Raw genomic sequence first — 18,508 nt, 5'->3', positions numbered from 1 at the left:
GGTCCCAGGCCTATTGCTACTTTGGGTTCCCCTTGTTCTGTATAATATAACAAAAAATGTATAGGCATAACGTTTTCGGTTTTTGCACACAGAAGCTTCTTGTTGCACTAGCAGCCCATCAGTATCATTCTCTAAAAGGGCCGTTCCTCTGCACTGAGAGTGATTTAATCATCGGATGATTCCTCTTGAACAGAAACTATACTGCCAGAATCCTGGACTTCTGCCTCAGATGCAGTGTCAGTTTCCTAATCCTGGTCCGAGGAAGATTCTAAAAACATACTAACAACTTGCTGAGCTGTAATCCTGCGGTTAGACATAATCCTTACTAACAAAAGTAACTTGACAAATAGGTCAACAATAACGAACTCTGTGTAAAATAAGTAATAACGTGTGGCTTTATCAAACAAAAAGTAAAGCTACTGCCTATGACTGGGTATGGGATTCAGGGACTGGATATTGTTAGACCCGGCCTCGTGGCTAGGGCCTCCCTGACCCGTAGTGGCCCAACCCTGACCCATACACCACACCAGGCCCCTGGTTACCCCGGCCTACCCGACTCACTCCCTCCATGAGCCCACAGATAACACAAGTATTCCCCGGCATCACCCTCCATCTTCCCGGTACCGGACGCCCCCCAAACCCCGTCGGCCCCAAGGGCCTCCGGTGCCCAGTCCCCTGCACCTAAAATGGCCAACCACGGCACCCCGGCCCCAGCGCCACCTAGGCCATAGACGCGCCATGCCCGGCTGGGGGGTAGAGAGTTCCCGGGAGCAGGACAGGGAGGAGTAGTTTCGCTCACACCTCCGACCTCCTCTCGAGAGATGGGTTTCGATCGCCCTCTGGCCCCCCTGGGGGCTGGCTCCATGCATGCTGGGTGTCTGGGATCCCTCCAGACCCAACTTCAAAGGATCAAAGGGCCGAGTGGCAGAAGATCCTGACAAGTGGCCCCCAGCCGCTAAGACCCCTGCCGGCGAGGACTCCGGACTTCAAAGGAGAAGCGACCTATAACAAGGGGTGCTCTGGAAAAGATCAGTAGTTGAATCCTGGAACGAAGAGATCCCTGCTGACGTGGTCGCGGCTTGACATAACATCGAAGATGAACTACTAGAACCCTGGAACCTTGGTGAGCTTTGCTGACATCGTCGCGGCTCAAGCTTGGCAGAGAAGGACTTCTGCCTGAAACATCGGAGTCCTGCAGACGTGGTCGCGGCTCCCTTGCAACCTTGAGAACACCTAAGCCCTGCTGATTGGATCGCGGCTCCCCAAAGATCGTAAGAACTCCTGTGCCTTCCTGTTTGAGCCCTGCTGACTTGGTCGCGGCTCGGAGACTATCCTGGTCCGGCTGGACCCAAGATCGTAGCGTATCCCCCAGCTCGAGGATTGAGAGCTGTGAGCGGATACGCACCTGCATTTGACCCTGACCCTTAAGACTGTCCCGCTACCCCTATCCCTACCGAGACTCTATGAGCCCTTGCTCTGCTTGTAAATACGAATCCTGCGGACCATAAAGATCCAGTTCCTTGCTAAGATAAAGAATACGTTCTTCAGAACCTAGGGTGTGGTGTCCCTTTGTCAAGTGGTGCTATCTCCGCGCGTGCGATCCTAGATATGAGACTCTTCCCCTGAAGGGTCTCCCGCCAGTGCTCGGCAGTGTTCCTAGGAGAGGTGGGTTCCAGGGTGGTCAGGTACACATTCTGTCCTCCCCTGAGGTCGCCCCTTCTAACAGATATAAAGAAGTGTCCACTCCATGTCTAGTGAGTCTAGGCCAGGGGTCTTCAAACTGTGGGGCGCGAACCTCAGGGGGGCCGGGAGTGGTGTGAAGGGGGTCGCGCATTCAGTCACACTTCTGCCCTGGCCTCCAGGGCTTCAGCCCCCCTCTTCCCCCGTCCTGTGTCTCAGCCCGGGCTGCTGCAGGGAAACTCGAGCTGCTCGAGGCTCGTCTGGGCAGTGTCTGGAGTCTTATCTCCGGCACGCCCGAGTTTTTCACAGGTCTTTAAAGACCATTAGCATATTTACATGCCTTTGTAAACTGGTTACAGAGGATTAATGTTTTTTCTGGTTTTCCTGTACCCCCTGGGTCCCCACTCTTACTGCTGTAGTGTGAGAATGCATTTAATGAAAAGGAATATAAAGTTGAGTTGCCAAAAGAAAATGCCTGCTCTTGACACTAAATAGAGTTATAAATAAAAAAGTATGAATTAATTAGTTATGTGACTTTTCTGTCTTTGTTCTCTTTAATTTTGAGTCATGGATCATTGAGGCAGCCCTAGAACACAATTAAAAGTGACACAATTAAAAGTGCTTTCTATTTATATTTGCTGTTCTAAGTATTCACAGATAAGTGCTAAAAATACAGCTTTAGGTGACTGCTTATTTCTGGGCCATCAAACTACGGAGCTGGTAACCCTAATCATAAGACTGGAAGTGTGTTGCAGGATCAGCACATTATTTATTTCCTCCACCCTCAATCCCTGATTAATGCCATTCTAGCAATAGTTTAACTTATATCTGAAACCCTACACTTCAAGTTTCTGGGAATGCACCCTGCTTTCAGACAACTCACTTCTCATTCTCGCCTTCACTTTTACGCTCACCCTGCACTCGCAGCAATCACAATGCAATCGCACTGATCACCATGCACTCATAGCGATCACAGTGCACTCACACTGATCGCCATGCACTCACAACGATCGCCATGCACTCACAGCGATCGCCATGCACTCACAGCGATCGCCATAAACTCACAGCGATCGCCATGCACTCACAGCGATCGCCATGCACTCACAGCAATCGCCATGCACTCCCAGCGATTGCCATGCACTCCCAGCGATTGCCATGCACTCCCAGCGATTGCCATGCACTCCCAGCGATTGCCATGCACTCCCAGCGATTGCCATGCACTCCCAGCGATTGCCATGCACTCCCAGCGATTGCCATGCACTCACCGCAATCGCCATGCACTCACACTGATCACCATGCACTCACACTATTCACCCGCTCACCCTGCACTCACACTGATCACCGTACACTCACACCAATCACCATGCACTCACACCATTCACCCGCTCACCCTGCACTCAGTGATCACAATGCACTCACACTGATCACAATGCACTCACAACGTTCACCCACTCACAATGCTCTTACACTGATCACTCTGCACTAAAAATGTGCTTGCATTGTTCACTCTGTACCTCACCCTATAGTCAAACGAGCACACTTCTCATCCTGAACTCATGTGACACTTCACTCACCTGTCCCCCCTCACTGCTCAATCTGTAGCTCACTCAAACAAGGACATCACTAACCATGCACTAATTCATCCTACTCTGCACTTAGAGCCGAACCCAAATTCGTATGGTCACCTCACTCAACCTGTAGTCACTCCTTTTACCCTACTCTCACACTGTTGTATTGCTCTCCATGCAGTCACATGGGCACTCTTGTCACCCACACAGTGCAGAAGGTTGAAGTACCTGGTACAAAGAAGATGTACCATTCACATCACAGAACTGAGTGTGAGTAAACTAGGAGTATTTTGTCAGACAGGTGCTATAGAGAGATGAGGTGTATTGTTGGTGAGTGGTGGTGAAGGAATTCATGGAGAAGGTGGAAAGACTCTTGCACAGTGTGCGACCAGTGCTAGGGCCATCACTAACCATGCACTAATTTGTCCCACTCTGCACTTACAGCCAAACCCAAATTCATATGGTCACCTCACTCACCCTGTAGTCACTCCTTTTACCCTACTCTCACACAGTTGCATTGCTTACCGTGCAGTCACATGGGCACTCTTTCACCCACACAGTGCTGAAGGTTAAAGTACCTGGTACAAAGAAGATGTACCATTCACATCACAGAACTGAGTGTGAGTAAACTATGAGTATTTTGTCAGACAGGTGCTATAGAGAGATGAGGTGTTTTGTTGGTGAGTGGTAGTGAGGGAATTCATGGAGAAGGTGGAAAGACTGTTGTACCGTGTGCGACCAGTACTTGGGCCAGCCCTGGCTGGGAATTTTAAACCCCCCCGAAGTTCGGGTCTAGGAGATCCCCTGCTTCTGCCTATTATTATTTACATTTGTAGTGTGCTACTGTTACCAAAAGGTGTCCTGGGGCTAATAACCCTCTGCCTGCAATGTGAGAGAGGGATCCGGGGTTGGGAGAGGAGAGAAGAGAGTAATGGAAGGGAGGGGTGAGAGGAAAGGGGCCTGGGTAAACTGCTTAACTCTGCACAAGACCGCCAGGGTTTGAAGGGACCCTTGCTGCTCCCGGTGAGTTTCTAATGTGGCAGCGCGTAATCCTGCGGAGTGTGAGGCCCCTTCACAAAGGTTGACTCGACATCTTTCTGATGTTAATTGCTGTATTTGGTTATAAACTGGTACTGATGGGGTGAAATCTTTCCTCAGTGTTACTATCCAAAATACGCAGCATCACAGAACATTATTTACATTTTCTACTCACACAATTTAGTCAAGCCTGTTGCATAATTTGGTCCTCACCTGCCTCATAATTCCAGTAGCCCTGCCTAGAGGTTTAGAAATTTTTGTCAGGAGGGGGTCCTTACACCTGTAAATGTTGACAGGGGGGTCTCGGCATCCAAAAGTTTCAAGACCTCTGGTCTAGGCTTTATTGTACGAAAAATATGTCACTTATGAGTCGCCAGAGTTCTGAAAAAGGGGTATGGATAATACTTCTTATCCAGGACTTCCTGCTTTAGGGTCTAGTTTTCTGCTAGTCTACTTCTTTCTTTGCAGGTCGGGGTTACTCGGACAGCACATGTAAATAAAGAAAAGAAAACAATAGATAACACATGAGACCGCTTGCCCGTATCTCACTTGCGAAGAAAGGGAGTGCGGCTTTATCGGTTCGTGCATGTGAAAAGGAATAACCGTGAGAGGGCAGGTATAGTGTGGAAAGTCTATGACTCTTCCTTCTCCCGCCTCCCGACCCACCCCACAAACTGGTCCGGTACCTGGTGTAGCCACTCTCCTCCTGAAGCGTGGCTGGGCAGAGCATGTGACCGTCAGCCTCCTGGCTCTCCACAGGGTCTTGTCTCTGGGAGGTTCTGGGACAGGAGCTCGTCTCCGGGTGTCTCCGTCTGCTCTTGAGCCGAACTCCTGAGCACACCGATCTAACGTCTATGGGGTTCTTCTGCCTCACTCCTCCAGCTGGGACTCCACAGGATTGATTCAGGGTCGAGGACATCATTTTCCAGGGCGGAACATTCACTGGATGCTACGACGTTAAAGAGACAGGACTCTGAAGCGGGAGAGTAGGGGTCCCAAGATGTACTGGGTTCGCTGCTCCAGTCGGTGGCTGCAAGGATAGGAGATGGTGTTTTTCAATCGGGATGGACCACCCTTCTCCCCCAGGTATTTCTCCCTTTTTATCTTGTTCCTCAGAGTGGGGAGTGCCTACATTGTGACACTGCTGTGTAGCAATTGCACGGTAAGGTGAATCAATACAAAGCAAACAAAGACCTATATACAGTAAAACAGCACCCATCACTGGAGATAAAGCTGGAATCACCAGCGCCTACTCTGCATAGAGACCGCATGGAACCAATGATATCCCACTAGAAAGGAAAAACAAAAGATAATTATACACAAGACAATACACATTGTACACATAATTAAGGAGAATTTCACACACACTTAAACAGAAGCTAAATATGTTGCTAATATTACGGCATTTACACAAAGAGCATTTATGCACAGTAATGATGCTCATTTTGAGTAAAGATTGCAACATTTTTTTATTACCAGGCACATGCAACTACAAAATTGTAGATCTACTAGTGCCGAAACTGCAAGCAGGAGTCCCAGCAAAGGAAAACAAAACTAGACTAAAAAGGAGCAATAAAACATTACAATCAAAAATGATGCCAAGAAATAAAAGTTAACATTATAAAGCATTCTGAAGTCTGGCTATCATCATTCAAATGCCAGCCAGAAACACCTCTAGTCAAACACCAGTCCACATACACCACCAGCCAAGTGCCACTTTGCACAACTCACCAGTCAAGCGCCACTTCACGGACACTGCCAGTCAAGAACCAGTCCACGCACACCACCAGCCAATGGCCACTTCACGCACATTACCAGCCCAGCCCCACTTCATGGACACTGCCAGCCAAGAACCAGTCCACGCACACTGCCAGCCAAGGGCCACTTCATCCACACCGCCAGCCAAGTGCTAGTTCACGCACACTGGCAGCCAAGCGCCAGTCCAGGCACACTGCTGGCCGAGCGCCAGTCCAGGCACACTGCCGGCCAAGCGCCAGTCCAGGCACACTGCCGGCCAAGCGCCAGTCCACGCACACTGCCGGCCAAGTGCCAGTTCACACACACACTGCCAGCCAAGTGACACTTCACTCACACATCAGCCCAGCACCAGTCCACGCATACTGCCAGCCAAGCACCACTCTAAACACACCACACCACCTGGCAGGCACCAGTCTACACAAACTGCCAGCCAATCGCTAGCCCATACACACCTACACAGTTACACGCAGACCATCAGTTGAACTCCAGTTCCCGTGTTTTTTTTACCTTCCCTCCTTGGGGGCATATGGGCTTAAAAATATGGCTGGTATGCCCCCTGGGGGGGCAAAAACGGCCATAACATATGCCCAAAAAAGGGTAGCGACTCTTGCCAAAGGGGCCACTCTCCGACATATAAGTAAATGAAATCCCTGGTGACTAGTGACTTTCTGCCCCAATGGGGCATATGGGCCTAAAAATATGGCCGACATGCCCCCATGGGCATCAGAAACAGCCAAAATACATGCCCCAATAAAGAGGAATGACCCTTTCCCAAGTGTCTTCTTGCTCAACATGCCCAAATAAATTAATTCCTAGGGGCTTCTGCCAGATGGGCCTAACAATATGGCCAATATACCCTCAAGGAGGGCAGAAATAAGCAAAGTAAATACCCCATATAAAAGGGAGTGACCCTTGCCCAATGGACTGATCTCCCAAATTGCCAAATCATCTTTTCCCTGGTCGCTAGGGGATTCTACACTCCTTGGGTGCAGATCGGACTAAAAATATGGCCCATCTGCCACCAAGGGGGGCAGAAACAGCCAAAACCTATAGCCCCCGCAAGGGGAGCGACCCTTGCCCAAGGGCCGCTCGCCAAAAGAATCATCCAGAAAAAAATCTCTGGTGCCCTAGTGGCTTATGCACCCCTTGGGGGAAGATTGGCCTGAAAATATATGGCCGATCAAAATATTCACCCCTAAAGGGGAGTGAACCTTGCCCAATGGGCCTCTCTCCAAAGACAACAATCAGCAACTTGAAAAAACCCTGGTGACCTAGTGGGCATTTCTACTGCACGATCGCAGCCCCACCTGCAATAGTGCAGCAGGCATGCGCTGCAATGAGTCATTGAGGGAAAGGAAAATCTTTACTTTCCCTGATACCTCTTTGCACTACCCAAATCTCGCCCACCTCCACCACCCATGAAGAGAAACCCACCACTTCCTCCATGCGTGCTGATGCCATCAAATGCCAACATGGTGGGGGGCCAGGTGGCAGCGAAAGTGCTTCCGCTACAAACCATGGTTGGGGGGGGTGAAAAGGGGTGGCCCACAGGGGGAGTGCCAGGACTCCCCCTATGGGCATGTGCAAGGACAGGACTGTTCCATTCTCAGCCCACACCCACCACAGCTGAGGGTGGAACTGTTCTTTCCTCAGAATGCAAGCAGTTAAAGAGAAGCTTAAGGACAAACAGTATGTTTTAGACTTGCCAGACTTAAAACCGTGGAGTACAACAACAATCCTATATGTTTAATAGAGATGATAAAGATGAATATCACTTTCAAGGACAGTTCAACAGTAGCCAAAAACAGTTCTCATCTTTTTGGTTGGAAAACACCTAGGAATAAAACTGGATCCCAATATGGAAATACACGTTTTGCTTGTAGACGTGTCGGTCATGAGAAAGTGAAACATGCAAAGGATTTCCAGAGCTATTTTGTGTTGATTTAGGACAATTGCATTCTTCTTTTTATTTGTACATGAGATTAAATTGAAATTTAATGCAGTTCCAACAAAACATAAGGCAAGACCTATTCCTTTACTAATGAGAGAACCTTTTATAAAAGAACATATTAAACTGGAAACCCAGGGTGTCATTCAACAATTTGAATGCTCAGAGTGGTTCGCTCCTATTGTAATATTCACAAAAGAGGGGTCAAAAGTATTCGCTTGTGTGTTGTAACCTAAGTGACCTTAGCTCTAGCATACGGGTTGACCGACACCTAGGGCCAGATGTAGGTAGGCTTTTACCGGTCGGTAGCCTTTTCCTATGTACGAGGCTATTTTACAGATTCGGTAAATTACGAATTGGATTACCGATTCGGTATTTACCGAATCGGTAAATGACATGTAGGAAGCACTGTAAACAGTGCTTCTGGGCTTTAAGAATTAGTTATTTACCACCAACTATTAGTTGGTGGTAAATTAGGAATTCCTATGTAAATGCATAAATGTGCATTTACACCTGTGCCATGTGACAGACATGTATGTATGCAATATGTGCTCACCAGCACTAATCAGGGGTGCAACAGGGTGTCAAAGTGACATCCTGCCACCCTTGAATTTTTTGGTATTTACCGAATCAGTAATTACCGATTCAGTAAATACCAAATCTTAACGATTCGGTACTTTTTACCGATTAATTACCTACATAGGATTTACCAATTCTGAAATACCGAATCAGTAAAATTTGGTGTTTTGGAATTGGTAAAACCCATTTACCTACATCTAGCCCCTATTGCCTTAAATAAATTAAGCCTCATCCATGATGCCAACATTTTTAGTGTCTTGAACTTTCTTCAGGTTACCGCCAGGTAGATATTCACCCTGATTCCATGTCACTCACTTCATCCATTACACCTTTTTGGGAAAAGTGGTACTCAAGGATGGAATTTGGGCTAGCATCTGCTGCTACAGAGTCATGCATCACATTTTGCAGAGGATACAAGACATCCTGTGTTTCCAAGATAACATTTTGACATATGGGTCATATTATTATTATTTATACAACTTGTTGAGTGCCCGAATACCCGGAGGTGTCTCGGCGCTGGACAGAGATCGTAGAATATCTGTATTTATTAGTAAGTAGCACTATCTATTGACTAAATAGCCAAGTTTTTAATTGTTTGCGAAGAAGTGTTAGGGTTGGGATGCTCTTAAGTTGATTAGGAAGGGTGTTCCACAGTTTAGCGGTGGCAATCGAGAAAGATCTGTCTCCCCAGGTAGCCTTCTTTGTTTTCGCTATCTCGAAAAGGTTTGCCCTGGAGGATCGAAGAGTGCGAACTGGCCTTTATGGATAAAGGGAGTGTGTTACAAAGATTGGCCCTTTTTCATGTATGGTTTTGAAGGCTATGCACAGAGCCTTGAATTTAATTCTTTGTCTCACCGGTAACCAATGAAGTTTCCGAATGATATTTGAGATTGGTTTAAATTTAGGTGTTCTGGCGGCTGCGTTCTGCACCAGCTGAAGTTTGTTTAATACCTGCTCCAGAGCATTGAGCAACAGGGCATTACAATAATCAACTCGGGACATTAGCAAGGTGGAAATCTGAGTTTTTATGGTGTTTATGGGAAGATAGGGTAGCAATTTTCTGATCATTTTTAATGTGAAAGACGCAGAGACTATGGAGTTTGCCTGATGAATATAGGAAAGTTTCTTGTCAAAGATCACTCCCAAGTTCCTCACTTTGTTGACTGGAACAGGTGTAGGACCTAGGTCTTGAGGCCACCAAGTGGGGGACCAAATAGGAGTGAGTTTGCCAAATACCATGACCTCGGTTTTATCCGAGTTCAGCTTTAAACAGTTTTTACTCATCCAATTGCTGATGGCATGCATTCCCTGTTGGAAGTTATTGGCTACTTCCAGTCCATTGTTGTTGATAGCCAGGACAAGCTGAGTATAGTCAGCGTAAGATGTAACTGCTAGGCGATGAGCTTTAATGATCCTCGCCAAGTCCGCCACTTAGATGTTGAAAAGTGTTGGACTTAGCAAGGATCCCTGGGGAACACCACAGGGAAGAGAAAAAGGGCTGGATGAGTAGCCGCCCATAGTCACAGATTGTTCCCTATTGGCCAAAAAGGTTGACAGAAGGGATATGGCGCTCTTGGAAATTCCGGTTCCTGTGACACGGTCGATCAAGATGGTATGATCGACCGTGTCAAACGCTGGGGAAAGGTCGAGAATTATGAGCACCGCCGCACCTCTTCCATCCAGAATCATTCTGATTTCATTGGATGCTTTTATTAAAGCAGTCTCCGTGCCATGTCCCTTTCTGAATCCGAACTGAGAGTCATCAAGACAGTTGTTACCGTCTATGAATTCAGAGATCTGGATGTTCATGATTTTTTCTATGATTTTCGCTGGAAATTGAAGACATGCAATTGGCCTGTAGCTGGTGACATTGGACGGATCTAGAGTGGGTTTTTTTAAGAAGTGGCTTGATTACTGTTTTTTTCCATATCGAAGGAAAAATACCTGAAGTGAACATAGCATTATACATTTTAGAGAGTGTATGGCTAATGATGTATGGGGCCAATGTAAGTATTGTAGGAGGGCATGGGTCATCTGGTGAGCCTGAATTGATGGTCATCATAAATTTGTGAACTAGTTCAGGTGAGACATGATTAAAAGAGAAAGTAGGTGCGTTGTTCATAATAGGAACAGAGGTAATATTGGGATTTATGATGTCATTAGTGTGCTTATTAAATTTTGAGTAGATGTCACAAACTTTATCTTGAAAATAAATGTAGAGGGCATCGCACATAGATTGGGACGCCTCTTTGGTGGTGGTTTTGTACTGTCCTGTAAGGTGGGCGACAACCTGGTAAAGTTGCTTAACCGAGTCTTGTGCTGACTCGATTTGATTATTGTAGTATATGCTTTTTTGCCTAATAATCATTTGTTTAGATTTGCTTAATTTTTCTTTATAGCAGGTTTTTTTATTCGGATCGTAATTTCTACGCCACTTGCGTTCTTGCCGTCTACAGTTCTGCTTTTCCAGCCTAAGGCTCTCATTGAACCAAGGGGCTGAATTAAATGTTCTGTTAACAGATCTTTTTTTCGTGGGGCATATGAAATGAACACTGTAATACTATAGGGACAGCCCTCGATCATCACAGATACAGAGGGTTTATGATAAAAACTAATGAGTGTAACATTGGGGTCAGAAGTGTTGACTATATGGGATATGCTTTCTGGCAAGGGGGTGAAACCCAAGTACAATTTCTTGTGCTCTGTAAAACTAGAGCTACCTTTCATAAAAAAAGAAACGCTCAAATAATTTTTTGGGCTGGTTGAGTATATGGCCAAACATGTTAAATGCTTTGCTGACCAAGTATATCCTCAAAGGTGCATCCTTAAAAACAGAAATCTCATTTCAGTGCAGTGAGCAGTGACAATTAATTTTTAATAAAATCATAGAAGCTACTAATGCCCTCCACATAGATATTTTTTACTTCCAGCTCAAAACTGTGCTTACCACTGATACCAGCAACAAAGCTCTAGGAGCCACTGTATCCCAATTCGCAGAAGGAAATGAGAGAATTGTCTTTTGCATCAAGGACACTCTGGGAGGCAGAATACAAATATGCCCCTGTTGAAAAAGAGGCATTACTGTACTTGGGTGGTAAAACATCCATTTTGAACTTTTTCTCTAGGGGCTGCCCTTCACCCTGATAACATATCACAGACATAAACAGTATTTACTACAAAGGGAATGGAAAAACGTATCTATATATCTCCAAATGGATCTTAGGTTTGCAAGGTTATAATTTTAAGATAGAACATATCCAAGGAGTTAACAATCATTCTGCAGATTGTTTGTCCTGTATGACGGTTGTGGAAAGCACTTCGGAATCTAAAGTGGCAAAAAGAAATGTAATGGCTATCATAATTCCTGCTATCATCGACTAATGAAAAGAAAGAAATGATGGAATTCTAAAGGAGGTCAAACAAAGGAAACTGAATTACTGGCCCAGTAAATGCAGGAAATTCCCAGAGGATCTTCAGCCATTCTGCAATGTAAGAAATTAACTAGCTATTAGTTTGAACCTAGACAAAATAGCACCTGCAGTAAATATATGAACACATATTGTAGACATAGCTCAATATAACCAAGAGCAAGATCATAGCAGAATTCTGGTTCTGCAATATGCTACACCTGATGCTGTTTCAGGTATTTTGCCTTTTACTTCACTCAAAGGTAGGAAACCAGGAATCAAACATACTCATTATTTGTCTCAAATGACGGAAACCCACATAGTTTAATAGAGAAGACACAATTGATAAGGTAAAATACTTCAAGACAAATAAAGTAAGTGGAATGATAAATTGGGGGCTGTGTACAGCAGTTGATCAATGGGTCATGGTCAACAGACCAGCTACATCAAAACAAATTCAATCCATTCTCAGAACCATTGGAGATCAAAGAAGTAAATCTAAATGTTGTGGTTTTAGATGGTGGATGCACCTGGAGCATGGACAGGTAGGCCTCGTGTCGTGAGTCCCATATTCCAGGAGCTAGCAACCACATGTGCCCTGGTATCTGTGTGAATCTTGGGTCAACCGTTAAAATAAGTTTGTCACCCTTCGTTGTGGTACTCTGGCTTTGAGATGAATTCAATTTGCACTAACTTTTGTCTACTGTTATTCAGACATTTATGTACTCGCATTTCTCTATATAATTTTGTTGAATTAGGAGACGTGTTGTAATTTATAATGGTACATTATATTCCCTTCTCCCGGTTTCCCTTCATCCACTTAGTTCTTTTGGTGCCAGGGGGTTTGGCATGTTGGGTGCAGCTCAAATATAATGTTGCAGTGAGGAAAAATATTTGGCACGTTGTGGCTGTTGAGCAGAGCTGGAAGCGTATCACTTTAATAAACCAGACATATTACTACCTGTGTTCTTCCGGAATTACTTCAACAAAGAATTTCCTTTCTCTGGCTCATTACAACCAGTGGTGTCACAAAATTAGCATTTACAGTACAATGTTGGGATGGGCTTCAGTAGAAGTCAAGGGGCAGCTTTTTGAAGGGCTTGAAGCCTTTGATGGCATGTCATTATGAAGACCTAAGAAGACACTAGTACTGTTGTCCAGTAGGAAGACATATTAGCTTGGACTACTTGCCATTGCTCGGAATGAGGCAAGAATGGAAATCTTTTTCAGGGTTTTATGAACAAAGTTTAGAAGCAGTACAACTAACAAGAGGGACTAATTATAAAGAACTATTAACTATATAGCCTATATTTTTCGTCTTCGAGACAGCTGATCTGGTCAATTGATGAAGCCCACTAAGGAAACAACCAGGGGGAAGGTTTTTTTACTCGGAATGAGTGCTTCTCTCTTCTCAAAATTGGTATTTAAAGAGTTTTAAGCCATCCAGAAGGAAACTTATGTTGTATAAGCATGGACCTTATGGAGAGTATGTTGTTTTCACTGTCCACTTAGAAGTTGTTGAGCATCATTTGGCACTACCTCCAATTGAAAGATATTCAGTCATCCGTTCCAATTCATACTGGTGAATCGGAACACAATTCTGCTTCCTTTTTAACTTTTTGTTTAACGAAGATATGTAAACTAACCATTTCTCTCAGATCTATCATCATCCGAGTGACTGAATAGCTGACCTAACAAAACAGGCTAACCTAAAAAGAACAGTCTTGCATGATCAACACACCTTTAGATTTATCTGATCTGACTACTTAGGTACCGGAGTCTAGGTAAACGTAGTTTATTACAACAATTAATTTAAAATTCTCTACATCACTCTTTCAACTTCCTTGAAAAGTTATAAAACGGCTTAATAGAATTTGGACTTGTGAGACTTACTCATTACATTCTTAAACTAAGCTACTGGGGATGTGTAGTTGATTTTACTATATTTCTATTATGTAACTCTTCACCGATCAAGCCATTGTAATGTTCCTTATTCTAATACCATTTGAATTCTAAAATTTTAAAAACATTGAAAAGCAATTTTTCATTTAAGGGACAAAACTACCTGTGATTATTATGGTCAAACCTAAGTTCCTAAATATTAATTACTGTTGTCATCTAAGCTTACTTTGGTATAGGGTTTGTCTTTTTCAATGTGTGATAATATTAAGCAGTGATTCAATGTGTTGTTTTTATTATTGACATTAAATAACCTACCCTATCTTTCTTATAGTGAACAACCAATTGATGTCTCAGGAGAAAGTGTAGTTCTCTATGAGGATGAGTCAAAGGTATGCTTATTCTCCATTTTTGTTTCTTGCTTTGTTACCTTTTATCTAAGAAAAATAGAATTGCTCTTTACCTTAACAGCAGGTAGAACTATAGGTGTTAAAACTGTATTTTCCATAAAAGTCCTGCCCCTTTCTATAGATAGCAGCCCTGCATAGACAAATTTCCATAGCTACTGTAACTGGAAAATTTAGAATGTATTTAATCTTTAGAGATTCGTTTTTTCATTTCTCATTTAAGAAACACTCCTTCGAACAAAGTTACAGTCCCACACACCAAGCCATAGTGGAATTCAGACAAAGAACAGTGACAAAGAAAAAAGTGGACATCACAATTCTCTTTTAATTACATATAATGTTCAGTTGTGACTGAGAAGCTAGCCCCACGCAGTTATTAAGCTCCGTTATTAAGCCCTAGGACATTGAGCCCTAATCATATGTGATCAAAAACCGGGTTCAATTGTGGTCATCCACGGTTGACTATTGGCAAACCTTGGGTATCCATGGCTTGATCATGAACAGTAAAATGGGGCTTCCAGTCTTCAATCAGAAAGTAAATGAGCTCGACAATGAATAGAAAACCTGAACGAGAGAAAATATTTAAACGTTGATTAGTATTCCGGGAACCAAAGAATATAGTAAGGATTCTGCAGACTGAGGTGAAAAGTCGAACAGCTCATCAGAGAGTTTCAAATCATGAAGTAGTAAGCACTCTGGAGGGATTTGAGAGCGTAAGAAGTACCACCTGCACTCAAAGCAGATTGGTTCACTCAGAGCAAAGTAAAGGTTATTCTACAGACAGTTGAAGAAGGTAAGGAAACAATGGCCTGACAGGCCATAACAGCATAAACGATGTCCTAAGTCCTAACTTAACTCCAAAAATATCCATAATAGTCATCACAAAGTGCAGGCGTTCATATCAACCCAGGTTCGCCCAGCTCTCAATGAAGCAGCTGTCATGGCGGCTTTGGTTGGCAGCTGCAGTTGACAGTGGAGTCTCAATTATCCGCTCCTTATATATTTAACATCCTGAAATTGAAAGATTTGGTGGTCTTGATTCATATCACTTTCGGTCTGGCAGAAACCATCACTCCAATCCATTATGGAATTTCAGTTGGGAATATTTTGATCTAGGGATTTAGGTCATAGTTTCTTTGAGGTTCTCTGCCTATTTCAATCTTATGCCTTTTCCTGGCCACCAGATGATAGAACAAGTGAACAACTCAAGGCCTTACAACTTGGCTGGTAAACCAAAGGAGATGCCCATAAGTCAAATGTTTTGTGGATACTCTTCTACCACTGAAACACATACTTCTTCCCCTTTTTGCTGTTATAGGTACTGTCACATTTTGCCAATTAATAAAGTCCATATGAGCGGAAAAATCAGCTCCAGATTTCCAGAACGCCATGTTTTTAAGTCTCTTCCTACGGTTGCTAGGAACTTTATCAGCAGGAGTGAGTCCTGAGACACTGCATTGCTTGATAACATTCGCTGTCTGGAAGGATAACCAGGACAAAGTAAGCAAGTAAACTGATAATTAAGGTCAACAGTGGTGGATTCTACGCTGACAGAACCCACTTTATCACACGATTGGTGACTATCATGTTGTGTGCGGGCAAAGTGAGAACCAAAGTAATCTCTAGAAAGCCCAGGCCTTAATATTTGTAGATGAGGTTTGGGGTGCTAAATGTTGAATCAGAGGAATGGCATATTGTTGCATAATTTTGATCTTTGTGGTGAGTATGCGGCATGCAACTATGAAGAGTGCAGAGCGCACCCCTCGTCCTCAAGAAAACAGTGACCTGATTTGAGGAACCTCTGAATCACCACAATGTGCTGAAGGATCTGGAGCGAAAGCAGGCATATTTGAAATTCTTATTGTCCCAAAGGAACTGGGGTGAGTCCTGTCGAAAATGTCAAAAAGTTGTCCGGTGTATTGTTTTCCCTTTCTGGCCAGCATATTGGAAACCCGCATTAACACGGGTTTCTGGTTCATGGATATATTGAAAACCTCATCACGTGGGACCAATTATTAGCACATTTCTCTTCCCCGGGGGCATGCCCTCGTGATACTAAACACATTGCTCTTCCTTTCCTAAACACGCACAATCCTGTACCTTTTAATGTCCGGTTCATGTATAGATCTGGCAGTTATGTGATCAGCTTTGTTTTCTTGCCTATTTACCAAGTCATGAACATTTATGGTAAGGTCATCATAGATTAAGTTCCTTCTTCCGAGGAAAGTTCAACAGGTTAAGTGTGGGAAATGTAGATCTCCAGTAATCACAGGGAGGACCGCATGTTTCAGTGTCGATATGCTGCTCTCCAGTCTGTCTGATTGAGATCAGGATCCCGGATCTGATCTGAAAGGGGATTTTAGGGATAACGTGTGTGTGGAGGAATGTCTGATTGTTTCTTGAAGCAGTTTGTAATAGGTTTTTTGCATTATGTAATACAACTAAAAACAAGCAGACGGAATTGGTAGGCACATACTGCGCTATTAGGGATACGAGTCCCAGATCCTGCTCCAGGGCTGTGTTGCTCTCTATCAGCTTCAACTGCTGTGGTCTCAGGCGACAGATGCTCCACCACAGGCCTGAATACGAGTAGGCCTTTTTATCTGAATAATGTTATAAACAGAATTGGCATGGTATTTATTTTACTTTTTTTGTAAATATGGTTTTAGGAAAATGTATAGGTTCAAATTGTATTTAAGTTTTTATGGTCTTTTACTGTTTTATTTTAATAACTTCCCCTCGTACATTTATTTTAACTTTGTGCTTTATGGCTTTTATTAGCTGAATAAAGAATCTTTAACTGAGTAGGTCACCGAATATTGCAAACCCTATAAATCTGACTCTTGACACCTATTATGATTTTTGGGGAAATAGCGTGGATTTTAGTGACTACCGTACCCAATGCAGCTTGCCCCGGTAAATGTCTGGTCCTTTCCTCTTGTTAAATTCTGACAGGTTTGACCTGCTGAAATTTAAGGAAGGGTGCAATCTTTCACACCTGGTAATTACCACGTGGTACCTTGGACAATACACAGAGCAGAATGCTAGCACAGGTGCCAAGATGATAATAGAAGTATGGAAATGAGGCCTGGGAGAAAGGATGTCTTGAATCTAAAGGGATCTGATCAGTACCAAGATCAGTCTAGACCTACAGATCATCTCAAGTAACACAATAACCTTGAATGTTTGTTGGGCCGCCCCATTTGTCCACTTAGAAATAATGTGTAAATATTAGTTATTTAATAGCATTTCTTCTTGTTAAATACTTTTTATTGAGAGAATGAACACAGTTAAAACATTACATAACTGGGAAGAGATGTAAAAAGAGATAAAGGCTAACAAAATCTATTGAAACAAGGAGAATACATAGTCACATTTGTAAATATAACACAAAGAAATAATATAAGAGGAGAAGAGTAATAAGAGTATAAAGTCATAACATTGTAATAAAATAATGTGTTCCATAAGAAAAAAAGAGTACTATTTGTATGATTTATTATAGAAAAGAGAGAAAGGAAAGAAAAGGGGTGAAGAAAAGAGGAAAAAAGAGGGGGAGAGAAAGAAGGAGAAAAGGAGGAGAAATTAATAGATTAAATATGGGTATTATAAGAAAGATGAGTGTGAGGACAGAAATGTAGTAAAAGATAACCATAATAAATCCGACTTAATCTTTAAATAAATAAAAGAGTAGGAGACAGAAGCAATTCTATGTTCATCACAAATTAAATTCCACCAAAGCAAAAAGAATTATTTAGAGTTGTCTTTTAATGTAACTTTAAAGGCAACTGCAATAAAAAGGTCAAATAAAATAGTTTTCGAAGGGACTTGGTCGAAATTGGCAGATATAGTACTTAAAAAGATATTTTGAATAGCAAATGGTACATCCCAAGAAAAAAATCAATAAACATTTCGACCATATATCTTTCCAAATATCATAAACCTTGGGATAATAATAAAGAAATGTATCAATGATCCTTCAGAAGAAAGACGGGCACAATATAATGGTGAACTAGAATGGTCAATTTTGTGAAGAAAGAGGGGAGTAATTACAACTCTGTTATAAATAAAATATAAGGATTGTGTAATGTTGGCAGCTTTGGAAGTTTTGAAAATCTTTTGCCACAATCGATCCCATTGATAAACAGACATTCGATAGGAGATTTACTCCAAGTGCTAGTAGGTAAGGATACGTTTTTATATATATATATAAAAGAGGCACTGGGA

General features: G+C 43.2%; 1 protein-coding gene across 1 annotated transcript in view; it reads left to right on the top strand.

The window, feature by feature from the left end:
- SYCP2L (synaptonemal complex protein 2 like) overlaps positions 1-18,508 on the top strand; it is a 1,302,345-nt gene that overhangs the window by 548,791 nt on the left and 735,046 nt on the right. Inside the window, exon 23 of the mRNA XM_078685781.1 lies at positions 14,212-14,269. Coding sequence (XP_078541907.1) covers positions 14,212-14,269 — 58 coding nt within the window. The remainder of the gene's footprint in view (positions 1-14,211; positions 14,270-18,508) is intronic.

The sequence above is a fragment of the Lissotriton helveticus genome, chromosome 4_1, assembly GCF_964261635.1.
Source record: "Lissotriton helveticus chromosome 4_1, aLisHel1.1, whole genome shotgun sequence".
Lineage (NCBI taxonomy): Eukaryota > Metazoa > Chordata > Amphibia > Caudata > Salamandridae > Lissotriton > Lissotriton helveticus.
This window is presented reverse-complemented; position numbering and strand designations above follow the sequence as displayed.